Source organism: Dendrobates tinctorius, unplaced genomic scaffold (genome assembly GCF_039654945.1).
Source record: "Dendrobates tinctorius isolate UK_male_01 unplaced genomic scaffold, ASM3965494v1 ptg000051l, whole genome shotgun sequence".
Taxonomy (NCBI): domain Eukaryota; kingdom Metazoa; phylum Chordata; class Amphibia; order Anura; family Dendrobatidae; genus Dendrobates; species Dendrobates tinctorius.
The window spans coordinates 14,277,176-14,296,011 of record NW_027361719.1 but is presented as its reverse complement, the minus strand read 5'-3'; the positions used below and the strand labels follow the sequence as shown (position 1 = coordinate 14,296,011).

At 45.4% G+C, this 18,836-nt stretch overlaps 1 protein-coding gene across 2 annotated transcripts in view; it reads left to right on the top strand.

The window, feature by feature from the left end:
- Window positions 1-18,836, top strand: part of PIP4K2C (phosphatidylinositol-5-phosphate 4-kinase type 2 gamma) — a 97,306-nt gene that overhangs the window by 58,711 nt on the left and 19,759 nt on the right. For both annotated transcript variants that reach the window (XM_073576813.1, XM_073576814.1), the window contains exons 6-7: window positions 9,245-9,283; window positions 12,814-12,927. In XM_073576813.1, coding sequence (XP_073432914.1) covers window positions 9,245-9,283; window positions 12,814-12,927 — 153 coding nt within the window. The remainder of the gene's footprint in view (window positions 1-9,244; window positions 9,284-12,813; window positions 12,928-18,836) is intronic.

Sequence of the window (18,836 nt, the reverse complement as noted above, 5' to 3'; positions counted from 1 at the left end):
TGTATCTGCAGGGCCATCATGTGTGAGTGTTCTCCGACAATCAGGTCACAGTGGCTTATGTCAACCACCAAGGTGGGACTCGTTCCAAACCCCTGAGGAATGTGGCAGAACGGTTGTTCCAACTAGCAGAACAGCCATTCTAAGCTGAATGTGCATGCCCTCGTCAGAGCGCAGCCATTAAGCAGCTTGAGGCCGGGCCAGTACCGGCATGGGAGACTGGCTGGGAATCCCTTGTCCTGTTGACATAAATGCCGCAACCTACTAAAACAAGGAGAATGGTCCCTAAACAATTCGATCTTCGACCTGATTATACAAAAATGGAGACAGCCAGAGGTAGATCTCTTCGCCACCAAGGAAAACAGGAAATTAAGACTCTTCTGCTCCCTAAATCCCAGAGAGAACCCCCTGGCGGTAGATGCCTTTCTGAAAAAGCGGGACTTCAGGCTAGCATACGCCTTCCCTCCCCTATCGCTACTACCCTTGGTGTTGAGAAAAATCAAGAGAGACAGAGCAAGGGTCATAGTCATTGCTCCATTTTTGCCCAGGAGGGCATGGTTCTCATGCCTCAGGACCATGTCGGTGTCCGATCCTTGGGTTCTTCCGGACATCCCGGATCTCCTATCCCACGGCCCAGTCTTCCACCCTCAGGTGGCTGGCCTACATCTGACGGCGTGGAGTTTGAGCGGGCACTCTTAAAAGAAAAAGACTTCTCCCCAGACTTGATTAACACCCTACTTAAGAATAGGAAGGCCATTACTACCAAGATCTATGCTAGAATTTGGAAGAAGTTCCTGCAGCGCTCTGAAATAGTTGCTGGGGGTTCAACTCCAATAAATCAGATCTTAGAGTTTCTTCAGAAAGGTCTGGATATGGGACTTTCCACTAGTACTCTTAAAGTACAAGTATCAGCTTTGGGGGCTCTCTTTAGCTGCAACATCGCAGGTAATTACTGGATCAGTAGGTTCATTAAGGCAGCAGGTAGGTCCAGGCCAGTAGTGAAGGATAGATTCATGCCATGGGACTTGAATCTAGTCCTTACGGCCATGACGGAAGCTCCATTCGAACCTATTTCATCAGCTTCCATTAAAAACCTGTCCCTCAAAGTAGCCTTCCTGGTAGCTCTAACCTCAGCTCGCAGAGTAAGCGACATCCAGGCATTATTTAGGCGTCCTCCTTATATACAGGTTAGGACTGGTAATACTCAGACCTGATCCGGCGTACTTACCTAAAGTGGTTTCTAACTTTCATAGGACTCAGGAAATAGTCCTTCCATCCTTCCTCCCTAATCCAGCTAATGAGAAGGAAGAAAAACTACATACCCTGGATGTTAGGAAATGCCTCATAGAATATCTGGCAGCTACCGATCCTTGGAAGAAAGATAATGCCCTATTTATTTCCCACCAAGGCCCTAGGAAAGGTTGTAGAGTGTCAAAAAATACACTAGCCAGGTGGATTAGAGAAGCAATTTCTGTAGCATACACTTCAAAAGGCAGGTCGCCACCTGGGAAGCTGAGGGCGCATTCCACCAGAGCCATGGCGACCTCGTGAGCCGAGAGATCAGAAGTCTCCATCGACCAGATATGTAAGGCGGCTACTTGGTCCTCTCCGAGCACCTTTTATAGTCATTATAGGCTAGACCTGGGTGCTTCCACAGACCTCTCTTTTGGTATAAGGGTGCTGCAGGCTGTAGTCCCTCCCTAAATAGTTATTACTCTCTGTAATTCTCTCAGGTGGTGCTGTCATGGACGACCGATAAAGTCTTAGTTACTCACCGGTTAACGGTATTTTTCGGAGTCCATGACAGCACCCGTATATTCCCTCCCTTTTAGTCTATTTTGGGTGTGCACTCCTTCCTCTTATACGTACACGGGTAATTTAAATAGTCGTGTATAGTATTGTATATAAGTTATGCTATTAACCATTGTGGTCCTCTGAGCTCTGTAATCCAACTGATGCGTGGGAGAGGTGCCGCCCTTTTGTATCTGTAGGTTTCCTGTTCCTGAAGGGCGGATCCCCTCTCTCAGGTGGTGCTGTCATGGACTCCGAAAAATACCGTTAACCGGTGAGTAACTAAGACTTTTTTATTTTAGTTTGTTTTTTTTCTTTTCTTTATTTTTTCTAAGAAGATGAGACAGGGGCAACGGATCCTATTGAAAGGGTCCGATTTCCCCAAACCAACAACGGGCGAGCACATGCGAGTGTCCCTCCACGTATCCTTTCCCGCGACATGGGACATGATGCCGGACCTAGCCCTGACCACCCCTAGGTAGAGAAACTATGGGCTATTCAGAGGCACAAGACGGTCCTAGCGGCCCCCACTGCTCCACCAACGCAAGACGAAGGTGCTGCAAGGAGGCGGACGGTCCCTCTCCTCGGCTGAAGCAGGAAGGAGTTAGGGTGCCTGCACCGTCCAGGATCCCCACACCACCCCCCGCTCCCTGGTTTGTTCACCCTGAAGGGCCTACCTGGAGTGAAGTGGACAGCCGCATTTAAGGTACAGGCGTGCGGGGGGCTCCTGGGCAGCAGCGGCAGGCAGGGGTGTGCATCTCCCTAAGGCCCTCCTCATGTCCATAGTAGGAAGAGTAGCTGCGTTTTTTTGCCGTCATCACCGCCGCTGCGCGGCACTGTTGCCGCCGCGGGCGGTGGAGAAAAATTTAGCCCCCGGCTTTTGGCCGGTGTTAGGCCGCGGTGCGCCACCATCGCCGCTGCGTCGCACAGCGCCGCTGGTGGTGGAGAAAAATATAGCCCCCGGCTTTTGGCCGGTGTTAAGCCGCGGCAAAAGTACCGCCTTCGGCGCGCGGCGTCACTTCCGGCGGCCCGCCCCTTGAAGCCTGGGCGGGCGCCGGATAAATCCAGGCTACGGCTTCAGTGCAGGGTAGGCCGCAACCAGGAAAGAGGTCGGTTTGCCCCACGGAGGTGCAGGAGGTCGGGCGTGCAGTCGGGGGACGCAGGTCGGGTGAGTGCAGCTTCGCTGCGGAGGCTGCTAAAACAGCAAGGGGGCCTCCCCTCCCCCACCCCTCCCTCGCATTGAGGCAGAAGAAAAAAAAAAGAAAAAATTATTTTTTTTGGATATATAAAACGCCTGGCAGGCACAATACGGCCGGGAAAGGGAAGACGCACACTTTTCTCTACGCTGCATGCACTTCTTGTAAGGCCCAGTTTCCACGAGCGCAGAGCGCCAAAGTGTGCGAGGCCTGTGACTCCGAATGCGCCCAGGAGCCCCCTCAGCGACTGAATCCAGAGAGCCGAATCCTCCGGAATGGGCGCTATCATTGTCCCAGTCTATGGCCTCGCTTACAAAGGCGATCGAGTCCCTTCACGCCCCAAAGGGAGGCAAGGATAGTGGCTCGCTTATCTGGGAAGGGTCCTCCACCTCACAGGAACCTTCGGCCTGCAGGGGCCGTTCCCATGCCAGACAGAGGCGAAGGAAACAAACCCGTACGAGGTCTCCTGGCCTATCCGGTGCTTCGCCATCGGGGAGACCAGCATCACGCTCCCCTTCACCAGGGAGCGGGCAGAGTTTAGATCGTGACTCAGACGAGCGACTTGATCTAGATACCCCGGGATGCCGGTAGACAGTGGACAGCCTCATTGAAGCTGTCAATCCAACCCTGGGGATTGAAGATGATGCTACCTTGGCCGCGAGCCATAAGGTAGCCTTTAAGTGGGCCAAGCACCCGCATAGAGTATTTGGCACTCACCCAGAATTTGAGGATATATTGCAGCGCCACCGAGAACGCCCAGACAAGCGCTTCTTGGGCCAGAAGTCTATAGAGGCAAGATACTCATTTGCCCCGGAACTCTGTATGAAATGAGCGGAATCCCCAGTGGTGGACCCGCCAGTCTTGCGCCTGGCCTCAAAGTCCTTGTTGTCGGTGCCTAGCGGCTCGTCCATTAAGGACCCCACAGATTGGCTCATAGAGGGCTTGGCGCGATCAGTTTTTGAGGCATCAGGTTCGGCGCTCGCCCCTTCGTTCGCGGCGAAGTGGGTAGCGAAGGCCATGGTGTCATGGTAAGAGTCTTTGAATAACGCCTTGCAGGATAGAGGCCTACCTGCGGAGGTGTCTGAGGTCGCAAGTCAGATTGCTATGGCTGGAGACTACTTAATGCTTCTTTGGATGCGGCTAATTGTGCGGCATTTGCAGCCGCTAACGCGGTAGCCATTAGGAGAGCCCTCTGGTTGAGAACTTGGCGAGCCGATTCAATTTCTAACAAGTCCTTGACTTCCTTGCCCTATCAGGGAGGCCGCCTGTTCGGGGAGAAGTTGGATCGGCTCCTCTCCGATGCAACAGGAGGGAAAAGCAGCTTCCTCCCGCAGCAAAAGGCGAAACAGCCTTTTCGCCAGGTCCCGACACGTATTCGAGCCTTCCGCAACACCGGATAGATGGCAGCAGCCAGTTCGGCTGGCCCACCTCGCTCCAACCAGGATAGGGAGCGACAGGTCTCATATAGACCTATTCCGGTGGGAAGGATGCGCGCTCGCCAGCCCAAGTCGAGAGGAGCCAGGGCCCAGAGACCCTCAGCCAAATGACTCGGAGCCCTTGGTAGGCGACAGCAGCAGGGTGAGCGGCCGCCTGCTCCTTTTTTGCCATATCTGAGCCGAGGTAGCACACAACTTATGGGGAGTAGAACTGGTGACGTCAGGGTACAAAATAGAGTTCATCAGGTACCCTCCAACATTGTTTTTTCTCTCCCGACTTCCCAAGGTGGAGCCCCGGGCGAAAGCGCTGCTAGGAGCCATCAATTCTCTCCAAAACAATGGAGTCATTGTTCCTGTACCAGAGCACGAAAAAGCTCAGGGTTTTTATTCCAATCTGTTCACGGTCCCCAAAAAGGACGGGACAGTCAGACTGGATTTGGACCTGATGCTCCTAAACAGGTTCTTCAGAGTCAAACATTTCAGGATGGAATCTCTCCGTTCTGTTATCAGCCATAGACCAGGGAGAGTACTTAACCTCGATCGACATCCAGGATGCCTACCTGCACGTTCCCATTTTTCCTCCGCATCAAAAGTTTCTTCAGTTCGCCATCAATGGCCGACACTTTCAATTCGCAGCACTCCCTTTCAGGATAGCCACCGCACCCAGAGTGTTCACAAAGGTAATGGCAGTCGTGATGGCCGTCTTACACTCGCGGGGCATAGTCGTCTTGCCATACTTAGACGACCTCTTGGTGAAGGGTCCCTCATTTCGGGCATGCAAGGAGAGTGTCCGCATTACACTGGATACACTCTCCCGCTTAGGTTGGTTGGTCAACAGGAAGAAATCATCTCTGGTCCCAGCTCGGAGGATTTTTTTTCTAGTAATGGTCTTCGATACCTCCCAAGGGTTGGTAATTCTCCCTCAAAACAAAGCCCTAGCGCTCCAACAAGGAGTCCAGAAGCTCCAGCAGCCGGTCCCTCACACCATTCGGTTTGGGACAAGGATACTAGGGAAGATGGTGGCAGCAATGGAAGCAATTCCGTTTGCTCAATTTCATCTTCGACCCCTACAGCACGCTCTCTTGTCAGCATGGGACAAGAACCCGTTCACTCTCGATCAGCGGTGCCGGCTATCCTCTCAGGTCAGGCAATCACTAGAGTGGTGGACGACCAGATCCTCCCTTCTTCAGGGGCAACCGTTTCCCCCAGACCACTGGCTAGTGGTCACGACCGACGCCAGTCTCCTCAGAGGGAGCAGTTTTTCGCCACCACACGGCCCAGGGCCGGTGGTCGCAACAGGAAGCTCGTCTCCCGATCAACTTGTTGGAAATACGAGCGATCTGGCAGGCGCTGCAGCATTTCCAGCACCTCCTAGGAGGACGGCCCATTCAGGTACAGTCAGACAACACCGAGGCGGTGGCTTATGTAAATCATCATCAAGGGGGCACGCGCAGCAGGGCAACCATGCGCGAGATAGCACATGTGCTTCATTTGGCCGAAAAGAACCAGTCGGTAATTTCGGCAGTCTACATCCCAGGCATAGAAAATTGGGCAGCGGACTTCCTCAGTCGACAAGAGGTCATGGCTGGGGAATGGGCCCTGCACCCCGAGGTCTTCCAGCAAATTTGCCAACGGTGGGGAACACCGGATGTGGATCTGATGGCGTCCAGGATGAACGCCAAGGTGCCTGTGTTTGTCGCTCGGTCACGAGACCCACGAGCGTTCGATGTGGATGCGTTGGTCCTACCATGGAACCAGTTTCGCCTTCCATACCTGTTTTCCCCGTTGCCATTGCTTCCAAGGGTCGTTAGTTAGTTGGTCTTCACAATGTTGCCTTAAAATGCAATAACGGGTGATCAAAAGATCGTATTTACACCAAACTGGTATCAAGAAAAACGTCAGTTCGGCAAAAAAATAAGCCCTCACCCATCCCCAGGTCACGATATATATATATATATATATATATATATATATATATATATATATATATATATATATATATATATATATATTACCATTTAAATAAAAAAGAATCTACAGTATGCATGTTTGGTATATTCAAGCTCGTAATGACCTGGAAAATCATAATGGCAGGTCAGTTTTAGCATTTAGTGAACATGGGGGAAAAAAAACAAAAGCAAAACAAAAAACAATTGTGCAATTGATTTTTTTTTTTTTTCCAAGATCACTGCACTTTTAAATTTTTTTCCAGTACACTATATGGCAAAACCAATGGTGTCACTCAAAAGTACAACCCGTATGGCTATGGGAAGAAGGGGAGTGAAAAACATAATCTCAAAAAAAACGGTGTTAAAGGGGGTTAAACTTTTCTTAAAATATCCAATACTCTTTAGGTATATTTTTTTTATTTTTCTTTAACCCCTTAACAACCGCCGATACGCATTAAAACGGCAGCCGCTAGGGGTAGTTATTCCCTCATTGCCGTTTTAAAACTGATCGGTAATAGGGCTGTAGCGTCCCCCAGAGTCGGAAAGTCTCTGGAGAACAACATGGTCAGGGCCCGATTTTCACAAAAAAAGTATGCCCGCTGTTTCAATGATCTCTCTCTTCTGACATAACATACATGTAAGAGGATAGAGAAATGAGACCCCCTGATACCTCTGCCATCCCCGGCTTTCCTGGTCTGTCCCCCAGCCTGGCGTCATCTTCCTTTTGAAAAGAAATGGCATGTGCAGTGCATCTGCCGTAATCTACCGGGCCGGTACCTGGCATCAATAGGATATTTCTCCTATTGGTTCCTTTTGATCACTGTGCTGGATCATATCACAGTGATCAAAAGAAAAAAAAAAAACAGTAAATCAAATCCCCTTTCGTCACCCTCTTAGACAAAATTCTAAAATTGTTTTTTCCGTTCTTTTCAGTTGGGGTTGGAGTTAGGGTTGGTATTAGGGTTCGGGTTTTTTCAAAAACAAAAAGACGATATAATGGCTAGTGTTGAGTGCAAGTGCTCGATACTCAAGTTTGCATTGGGTGCTCGAGTATGCATGGAGTATTGCCGATCCCTGATTTTTATTTTTTTTTTTTTTTTGGGGGGGGGGGGTTTAACAGCCGCTAAACATGCAGGGCAGGGACTCGAGCATGTCACTCGATCACCTGCGATATTCGGTGCTTATCCGAACACCCAGCGCAAAATGGAGTAGCGAGCACTTGCGCTCAACACTAATTACAACTTTCATTATGACGACCTAATGTTAGCAAATTCTGTGTCGTACCTCTGGGTTCAAAATGCTCACTATATCCCTGGATAAAATCCTTGAGGTATGTGGTTTCCAAAATGGCGTCACTTGTGGGGGTTTCTACTGATTAGGTACATCGGGGGCTCTCCAAACGCGACAAGGCATCTGCTAATTATTCCAGCAAATTTTACATTCAAAAAGTCAAATGGTGCTCCTTCCCTTCTGAGCTCTGCCATGCGCCTAAACAGTAGATTTCTCCCACAAATAAGGTATCTGCATGCTCAGGAGAAACTGCATAATAAGTTTTGGAGTCCGTTTTCTCTGGATAATAAATGAAAAACAAATTAATGAATACATAAAGAATAATAGTACAAGTAAGGTTACAAAATAAATGTAAAAAAATATTATGCCACTGTCAATCCACATCACTGTTCAGAGCTCCTTCAAAACAGAGTCCTACATATAAAAAAAAAGTTGTTATAGAATGGGAAACACATTTTTAAATGTATTATAGTAATTCTTTGTGGGCATAAAAAATATACATGACAGTGACTCAAAAATAAAGCCCCATGTATCCAAAAAGATGAATAAAATACTTGAGTATCTGGAAAAAAAATTTTTATTTGTCTTTATACCGTATGTACAAAAAGATCTGAAAATGTGCCTGGTCATCACTGAGGTAAATGGCCCTGGTCTTGATCACAGACAGAAAACAGTTGTGCAGAGCTCTGTAACAAGTGTTTTACCTCACATTGATTCAGGTCAACACAGCTCAGCTCTGCTGTAAAATGTCCTCCATGTTGTTGCAGATTGTGTCTGAGCTAAAAAGTGAATGAAGAGCAGACATTCAGCGGAGGATCTACTGGGAGATCAATGGGAGCTAATAAAACTATTAGGATAGCAGACAGTGACGGCGAACAAGAGGGTCATGATCCCTGAGGAGGTGGTAGTGCCGGGATGTGATTTGCTGCACAGCGATCTATTGTCCTCTTTTCCAGACTTAAGGCAAAAGTGGTTCCAACCCCTTCCCACCTCCCTGCAAGGAGGTGAAGCACTCGAGCTCCGTATAGAAGAGGCTGCAGTTAGTGTACAGTGCAGTACGGTTAGCGTATGTACTCAGCCTATAGGATGGTTTGTCCGGGAATTGATATGATAAATCCTTATGCTATATTGCCAGCATCAGATTGGGGAGGGCCCAGCACCCCCTCAATGTACCGTAAACATATTAATTGTAGCTGCGCTCTGCAGCTCTTCAATATGTGGAATCCGCTACCAAGTACTGCAGTACAACTCCTGTGCACAGACAACCTCTTTTAGGCCATATCAAGTCAAGGAGCTGATGTCACGTGCATGGTCTATATATACTTGTTGTTCCCTGCCCTGTCTGTGTCTTTCTAGGCCAGCCAAAAGCACTTTGGAAAATACACAGCACCTGGATTTGATTTGGCTTAAAAACATAACTCCTCAAAAATGCCAACAGGACTGTTTTTACCCTACTGTAAAATATGCAGTGTGACCTCCGGTAATGCCTTTTTTTATTTAAAGTTTTGCACTGTATTTGACTTCCGATATCACTATGTTATTTGAGCATTGTACCATTCTGATTTTATTTCTTTATCATTCACAGGGATCTTTGGTTTCTCGAGAGGCTAGTGATAAAGAGAAGGTACATTTCTTTTCCTTTCCACTTGAGATCAAGCTATGCATTTCTAGAACCATTTTCTTTAGTCTTCCTTCCATTTGTACATAACTATTGGGTTGAAACTTGCTTTTTATATCCAGTGAAGGTCATTCGTACAAGCATTTTTTTCCCCCAGAATATAAATGGTAAAATCCAGCACCATAAAGAGGTTCTATAAAAATCCAAAATAACTAGATTGAAAATACACTTTTCATTAAGACGTGCAACTTCGGCCCATCAATGCACTATTAAAGTGTGCCGATCAACTAAACACCAGTCGCTCAGCGCTCACACTTCTGCATCCACATTATTTTAATTTGGCCATTTTTATTTTTCCCTGCAAAATGGGTTTTTTTTTTGTTTACACAGGCCAGCGAATAATGATGACAGTATCATTGCTGATCTGATCGTTCTGTGCTCCTACAAAATATATAATTTGATCAGCAGCACATCCCCTGTTTAGATGGGGCAATTTCCTGCTGTAACCATTTTTCTTTTTGCCGGCATCAATGATTTGACTATCCTGATAAGGAGCGTTTTAGTTGAGGCCGGGTGATCGTCGAGATGTTTACAGCGGACTGATAATCGGGAACTGATGTTTTTACGAATGTTCATTTGACGATTAACTACTGGTGTAAATTCACAATAAATGTTTTTTCAGCTGTAGCCTGCTTGATGCATTTCTTGCATAAAATGCAGCCTTTCTTTTGTTTGTGTTATGATTATGTCAGGCCAGTATTTCTTTGCTCGCTCAGTTCTGGGCATGCTATTCCTATTTATCTGATCTTGGAGTAAGTGACCTGGAGCCTTATTTGGATCTCAGTTTGAGGTTGAGGACACTCCGCTATAAATGTAACATTGCAGAAATTCCAGAAATCCCTTTTGCAGCGTTTCTATGTTGTGAAAACACTGCCTCCGTTCTCTGATAAGATTCTTTATATTCCAGTTCCCTTGTGTCTGTTATCAGAATTTCTTTTTTCCTTAGAAAAATTTTGATTTAAATTCTACAAGATGAGAGCTATAGTTATTAGATGTTATAGCGAACCTGACAATTTCCCCATCCTTAGAGCTCTTTCAATTTTATTTTGCCCATGAAATCATCGACAATATTGTAACATCTTTAAATGCAGCAAATTCACCTTAAAAAGGTTTTCTGGGACTTTTATGTTGATGTCCTATTATTACCATGTCATTAATATGTTATTGTTAGGGTGTGACACTCTGCACCCCTGACGATCCGCTGTTCCTGGCGTTGGCTGAGCTGCACCACACAGCTACGTCAACTACATAGTGGCTGCAGCTGGGTACTGCACATCCTACCTTTATTGATTAAAATGGAGGGGGGATTGGCAGCATCCAGCCGCCACCACTATTAGGTTAATGGATCTGTGCTCTATCATGGGTTTATCTGGACACCCACATTTAATAATATTATTATTATTATTATTATTATTATTATTATTATTATTTTATATAGTACTATTAATTCCATGGTGCTGTACATGAGATGGGGTTACATCAAAATACAAATGTCACTTACAGTAAACAAACTAACAATGACAGACTGATACAGAGGGGAGAGGACCCTGCCCTTGCGGGCTTACATTCTACAGGATGATGAGAAGGCTATATTAGGTTGGGGGGTTGCAGTAGCTCCGATGGTGTTGAGGTGGCTGCGTCGTCATTAAAGGTTGTAAGCTTTTTTGAAGAGATGGGTTTTCAGGTCCCGTTTGAAGGATCCAAATGTTGTGGATAGCCGGACGTGTTGGGGCACAGAATTCCAGAGGATGGAGGATATTCGGGAGAAATCTTGGAGGCGATTGGGTGAGAAGCGAATAAGCGTGGAGGAGAGGAGGTCTTGGGAGGGCCGGATATTACATGAAGGAAGATATTGAGAGATTATTTCTGAAATATACGGAGGAGAAAGGTTATGGATGGCTTTGTAGGTCAGTGTTAGTAGTTTAAACTGGATATGCTGTGAAATTGGGAGCCACTGAAGGGATTTGCAAAGAGAAGAAGCAGGAGTGTAGCGAGGAGAGAGATTAGTCAGGCAGCAGATCTAAGGATGGACTGGAGGGATGCAAAAGTGTTAGAAGGTAGGCCACAGAGGAGGATGTTGCAGTAGTCGAGGCGGGAGATGATTAGGGCATTCACAAGTATTTTGGTAAAATTGAGAGTTGAATAAGGGACGGATTCTGAAAATATTTTTGATCTGGAGGCAACAGGAGGTGCCGAGAGCTTGGATGTGCGGTTTGAAGGACAGGGCAGAGTCAAGGGTTGCTCCTTTGCAGCGGATTTCCGGGACAGAGGAAAGTGTGTCATTTATTATGATAGATCAGGTAGGGAAGGTATACCAGATGGAGGAAAGATATTTGGTTCAGATTTGTCCACATTGAGCTTGAGGAAGCGAGAGGAGAAGGATATGGCTGATGGACACTCTGGGATTCTGGACAGCGGAGAGGTGACATCTGGGCCAGAGAGGTAGATCGGAGTGTCATCCGCATATAGATGGAACTAGAAGCCATAGGACTTTGAGTTGTCCCAGGCCAAGGGTATAGATTGAGAAGAGAAGGGGTCCCAGGACAGAGCCCTGAGGGACACGAACAGAGAGGGTGAGATGAGGAGGTAGCGTGGAGTAGGAAACGCTAAATGTGTGGTTGGTAAGGTATGAGGAGATCCAGAATAGGGCAAGGTCTTTGACACCAAAGGAAGAGAGGATCTGTAGTAGGAGGAAGTGGTCACCTGTGTCGAAGGCAGAGGACAGGTCCGGAAGGAGTATAGAGAATTGTCTGCTAGCTTTGGCTGTAAGTAAGTCATTAGTAATTTTGGTCTGGGCAGTCTGAGTGGAATGGAAGCCAGATTGTAGACTTTCGCAGAGCGACTTAGATGCAAAGTGAGAGGAAAGTTCAGCGTGGACGTGCTGCTCAAGGAGTTTGGAAGCAAATGGGAGCAAAGATATGGGTCGATAGCTGGACATAAAGCTTAGGTCAAGGGATGGCTTTTTGAGGATATGTGTGATTTTTGGCATGTTTGACAGCAGTGGGGAAGGTACCAGAAGTTAGAAATAGATTGAAGAGATAGGTTAGGGATAGTATAAGTGTAGTGGGGAGGAGGTGGGATGGGGTGAAGTGTGATTTGGAGAGCTGAGCAAGCTCTCCTTTAGTGATTTTGGAGATGGGAGTTATGGGGTTGAGGCATTGGTCTGGTATACAAAGCGGTTGTGGTGGTCGGACAACAAGGACTTGCCTTGTTTGGTCTATCTTATTTTTGAAGTGCGTGGCAAAGTCCTCAGACAAAATTAGGGGCATCTGAGGTGGCAGTGGTGGGCGGAGGAGGGAGTTAAGTGTTGAACAATTGTTTGGGGTTGTGGGTTAAGGAAGATACAAGGGATGTAATGTAGGTCTGTTTAGCAGAGGTGAGAGCTGATTTGCATGCGAGTGTTGCTTGTTAGGACTTTTTAGGTTGTTTGGTCACCTCACTATTTATTGGGTGCTCATTGTTCACTTTGTCATCAGATAAAGGAACTCCCTACTCTGAAGGACATGGATTTCCTAAACAAGAGCCAGAAAGTGTACGTGGATGAGGAACAAAAGAAAGTCTTCATGGAGAAACTGAAGCGGGATGTTGAGGTAGTGTGAATCTGCGCTCAATGCAGTTTTTGTATATACAGTATATTTGTGTTGGGCCATGGTCACATGATTGGTAAACCAAAAACCTGCAGTACTATGGCACATTTTGTGTAGGAATTTTTTTTTTTTTTTTTTTAAAACCTGGGCACATTTTCAAATCCATCAATTTTACCCATTGCAATTCACATAAGATCTGTGACATTGGAAATGGGCAGTGTAGTGCCGCAGACTACACCGTTCTGCCCTTGAGGAGCAATGAAGACCATATGAAATGGAGCAATGGTGTCAGTATGTCCTGAGCTTTAATGAACCTGGCACTTGCCACAATGAAAAACTAAACCGTTTGGAACCCCTGTTACACACCTCTCATCCAGCCAAATCGGTTCTTATGCTTTGCTTCTAAGGGGGACAAATGCCACAAAACATTTATCTGCAAATGGAGGTCCCAATTTGGCTTTTTATCCCAAGTCATATAGTAAGGCCCTTTTTAAAGTATCCGTATTGATCGTTAGGGTTGTTAACTCCTATAGGTGACACTAGATTTAGTCTTCTCCCTTTCTGAAGAGTATTTGCATATTTAAGTTCCCAGGGGAACATTGCATGGTCTATAAGTTTCCCTACAACTATCTGGCGCTCTACACAAGGAGAAACTTAAAGTAAACCCAGACTGTGACCATCGAGTCTTGTAAGTTGTCTGAGCATGAGGCAATTGAGCATGGAAGCTGACACTGGGGTACCAACTTTGCTAGACCTACAGTTCAAACCATCTACACTAAATGAATGAACAAAGCAGTTCATATTGCCCTTTCAGCATAGTTTGCGAGAACAGGAAGCAAGATAAGGTAATTGATTACATCACAAAGATTCAGAACTTTGAAAACACAGAAATATTAAAAAAAACAAACACTCAGTCAAATCACTTCTCCTGCTTTGCACTGGTGAGGGGAAAACACACTGAAACGTGTTTGAAAATGGAGTTTAGTTTGCTTCTTGTCCTAAATTATGTGGCAAGGCTTCTTAAAGGGTTATTGACTTTTAGGGTTGCTACTTCCAATAGGTGGTGCTAGAGTTCTGGTCCTCTTCCTCTCTGTAAAGAAGCTATTTGCAGAGCTTTAATTATAATTTAGGCGATATAATGTTTAATAACCTGCAGCTGTTTTGGATGTGTGTGAACACTTCGAGTTCTGTCTATACCACGTGGCTGGTAATAACTCGTGGTCTAAAGTGCCTCGGTACATAATTGCTAAAGTACAGAGATGAAGGTTAGATCTCTTGTTGCAGCACAGATAGTCATTTATATTTTCTGCATTAATGCTACAAGTGGATTTTTCTCGCAGTGAAAGACAACATTGCTTATTTACGTTGTTCTTTTTCAATGTCCTCTGGCTAATTTGTTTCTATACATGACATTTTATCCTTCAAGTAAAATGTTCTTAATATACAACAGTCTGGATTATCGAGTCCTGTGATGCTGATGCGTCAATTCTGCCCTTGGGGAAATGGATGTCATATGCGTATCTGCAGTCTTTTTCTTTTAGGTTTTTATATCCTTGCAATTTAAAGATTGTAAGGTCTTGTCATTTGGCATTTCTCATGACCCACTTGTCCATATAGGCATTTACATAGTCAATAGTTTATAAAAAAAAAAACTCATCCAAAACTTGCTGTAATGCTGTGTTCACACGTAGTGCTTTTTTTGCGTTTTGCAGCGATTTTAAACGCGCGATTTCGCAACAAAAGCGCAAAAAAAAAAAGCATCCCAACGAAAACGCAAAAAAAAAAAAAGCATCCCATGCAATCCTATGGCATTCCGCACATGCTGTGCTAATGCGGATTTTTCTGCGGCGGAATTGCATCGCAGAAAAATACACAGCATGTTCATTCTTTGTGCGGAATCGTGGGAAAACCGCACACATAGGAATGCATTGTTCTGCTTACTTTGCGCTTGTGGCTGTGCCCACCATGCGAAAAGTAAGCAGAACATTTGTGGATGGTACCCACGGTCTGGGGGATAGGAGAGTCTCCAGGCTGGGGGTACTATATCCCTGTAAAAAATAGAATTAAAATAAAAAAATCGTCATATTCTCACCTTCCGATGTCCCGCGCAGCGTCCCCAGGTCTCAGCGATGCTCCCGGCAGGTCCCGTTCCCAGTGATGCATTGCTCCAATGACCTTTAATGATGTCGTGGTCTCGCAAGACCACGACATCATTAAAGGTCATTGGAGCAATGCATCACTGGGAACGGGACCTGCCGGGAGCATCGCGATGATCGGGAACGCTGCGCGGGACGTCGGAAGGTGAGAAAAACATGATTTTTTATTTTTTTTTAATTTTTAACATTAGATCTTTTTACTACTGATGCTGCATAGGCGGCCTCAATAGTAAAAAGTTGGTCACACTAGTCAAACACAATGCTTGCCGAGTGTGACCAACCTGTCAGTTTTCCAAGCGATGCTCCAGATCACTTGGAAAACGCTATTGTTCTGCAAGCTAATTACGCTTGCAAATTGCTAGTTTTTCCGCGGGAAATAGGCGGGAATTTAAAATGCGGTTTTCTCTCTCATTTCCCGCGGAATGGAATTCCCGCGGAAATTTTCGCTGCAATTCCGCAATGTATGCACATAGCCTAATGCTACTTTCATACTTTCAGTATTTGGTCAGTATTTCACATCACTACTTGTAAGCCAAAACCAGGAGTGGAGTGGGTCAAAAATGCAGAAATTAGACACGTTTTCATTAAACTTTTCCTCTGATTGTTCCACTTCTGTATTTAACTTGAAAATACTGATATAATAAACTGAGCAAATACTGATGGCGTGAGCGTAGTCTTAATCTATAGCAACAAGCGCCTTTTTTTATAGATAGATCTATATTTATCTCTATAGTGAAAAAGCGGCACAAAAAATGAACACACAATACGGTTGCAAGCCTTCCAGGCATATGCCAAACCTCAAAAATAGTCCTCAAGATGAAAGGAGCACACCAAAAGAGTTCCAGTCAAAGTGCTACTTATTAGCCCATCTGGCTTGTTGCCCATACAGCGACGTTTCAATCCAGGGAGTAGCACTTTGACTAGAACTCTTTTGGTGTGCTGCTTTCATCTTGAGGAATGTGTGTGTGTATGTATATGTATATGTATATATATATATATATATATATATATATATATATATATATAGATAGATAGATAGATATAGATATAGATATATATATATATATATATATATATATATATATATATATATATATAGAGAGAGAGATAGGGCCACCTTTTGCTTTGATTACTGCTTTGCACACTCTCTTGGCATTCTCTTGATGAGCTTCAAGAGGTAGTCACCGGAAATGGTTTTCACTTCACAGGTGTGCCCTGTCAGGTTTAATAAGTGGGATTTCGTGCTTCATAAATGGGGTTGGGACCGTCAGTTGTGATGTGCAGCTGATAGTCCTACCGAATAGACTGTTAACTGCTTTTTTTCTTGCCATAATACAAATTCTAAGTAAAGAAAAATGAGTGGCCATCATTACTTTAAGAAATGGTAAGCCAGTCCTAAAAATTGGGAAAACTTTGAAAGTGTCCCCAAGTGCAGTGGCACAAACCATCAAGCGCTACAAAGAAACTGGCTCACATGAGGACCGCCCCAGGAAAGGAAGACCAAGAGTCACCTCTGCTGCGGAGGATAAGGTCATCCGAGTCACCAGTCTCAGAAATCGCAGGTTAACAGCAGCTCAGATTAGAGACCAGGTCAATGCCACACAGAGTTCTAGCAGCAGACACACCTCTACAACAACTGTTAAGAGGAGACTTTGTGCAGCAGGCCTTCACGGTAAAATAGCTGCTAGCAAACCACTGCTAAGGACAGGCAACAAGCAGAAGAGACTTGTTTGGGCTAAAGAACACAAGGAATGGACATTAGACCAGTGGAAATCTGTGCTTTGGTCTGATGAGTCCAAATTTTAGATCTTTGATTCCAACCACTGTGTCTTTTTGCGACACAGAAAAGGTGAACGGATGGACTCTACATGTCTGGTTCCCACCGTGAAGCCTGGAGGAGGAGGTGTGATGGTGTGGGGGTGCTTTACTTGGTGACACTGTTGGGGATTTATTCAAAATTGAAGGCATACTGAACCAGCATGGCTACCACAGCATCTTGCAGCGGCATTCCATCCGGTTTGCATTTAGTTGGACCATCATTTATTTTTCAACAGGACAATGACCCCAAACACACCTCCAGGCTGTGTAAGGGCTATTTGACCAAGAAGGAGAGTGATGGGGTGCTACGCCAGATGACCTGGCCTCCACAGTCACCAGACCTGAACCCAATCGAGATGGTTTGGGGTGAGCTGGACCGTAGAGTGAAGGCAAAAGGGCCAACAAGTGCTAAGCATCTCTGGGAACGCCTTCAAGACTGTTGGAAGACCATTTCCGGTGACTACCTCTTGAAGCTCATCAAGAGAATGCCAAGAGTGTGCAAAGCAGTAATCAAAGCAAAAGGTGGCTACTTTGAAGAACCTAGCTGTGGAATATGATGGCGCTATATAAGCAACGTATAATAAAGAGTTGGTCCAGTGACAGAGGTTTGCTATCTTTTAACCCTGGCAATAAGTTATAAGCAGGAGAGGAACAGCAAGAAGATATATAGAATTACCATGTAAAGCCTGGCTGGGACAGGGGGTCTTCTCATGGGAATTTTTTTTTTATTTTTTTTTTAGAAGGTTGAATAATAGAAAACATGGCCACTCTTTTGACCATAGGCTGTATCTAGTTTTGCAACCAAGGCTGTGGAGTTGGTAAGCCAAACCTCCGACTCCTCAATTTCCCTGACTCTGAGCCCACAGCACTTGCCTCACTACTGAGCATGTACATAAAGTGCAGCACAGATTCATCTCATCTACGACTCCACAGCACTGGTCACTACTGAGCATGTGCATAAAGTGCAGCACAGATTCATCTCCACTACGACCCCACAGCACTGGTCACTACTGAGCATGTACATAAAGTGCAACACAGATTCATCTCATCTATGACCCCACAGCACTGGTCACTACTGAGCATGTACATAATGTGCAGCACAGATTCATCTCATCTATGACCCCACAGCACTGGTCACTACTGAGCATGTACATAAAGTGCAGCACAGATTCATCTCCACTACGACTCCACAGCACTGGTCACTACTGAGCATGTGCATAAAGTGCAGCACAGATTCATCTCCACTATGACTCCACACCACTGGTCACTACTGAGCATGTACATAAAGTGCAGCACAGATTATTCTCCACTAAAGATAATCGAAATGTTAGCACTCGACTGAAGGGTTGAATATACGGTGCTAGTGAAAAGGAACCAGCGGTCCCTTAATCATAAGTTCAATAGAATCACTGCACACGTAAAATATGCTTAAGGTGAGTATTTATTAATTGACGGTGAAGAAGCGACAGCTGACGTTGCGGCCTTTATCACATAGTCGCCCTTTAAAAGTAGAGGGTCTGTACAGACCCTTTACTTTTAAAGGGCGACTATGTGATAAAGGCCGCTATCAGGCCGAAACGTCAGCTGTCGCGTCTTCGCCGTCAATTAATAAATACTCACCTTAAGCATATTTAACGTGTGCAGTGATTCTATTGAACTTATTCTCCACTAAAAGCCATGATCCTTAGATCAGGAACAGAACAGACATTTATAGGACATTTCATAATGCTCCCAAATTATTATGGAAACATCCTGCATTGTACTACTGTGCCCAATTTATGTGTTGTTGGAGTCAGTTCATATTATACGGACTCTGACTCCACAGCCCTGTTTAGCAGCATTCATTATTATTTTATTTATTACTTTTTCACCTTTTCCATTTGTAGACACTGTTATTCAATATACTTCTGTTTCTTCTAGTCTCGTTCACATGGACAC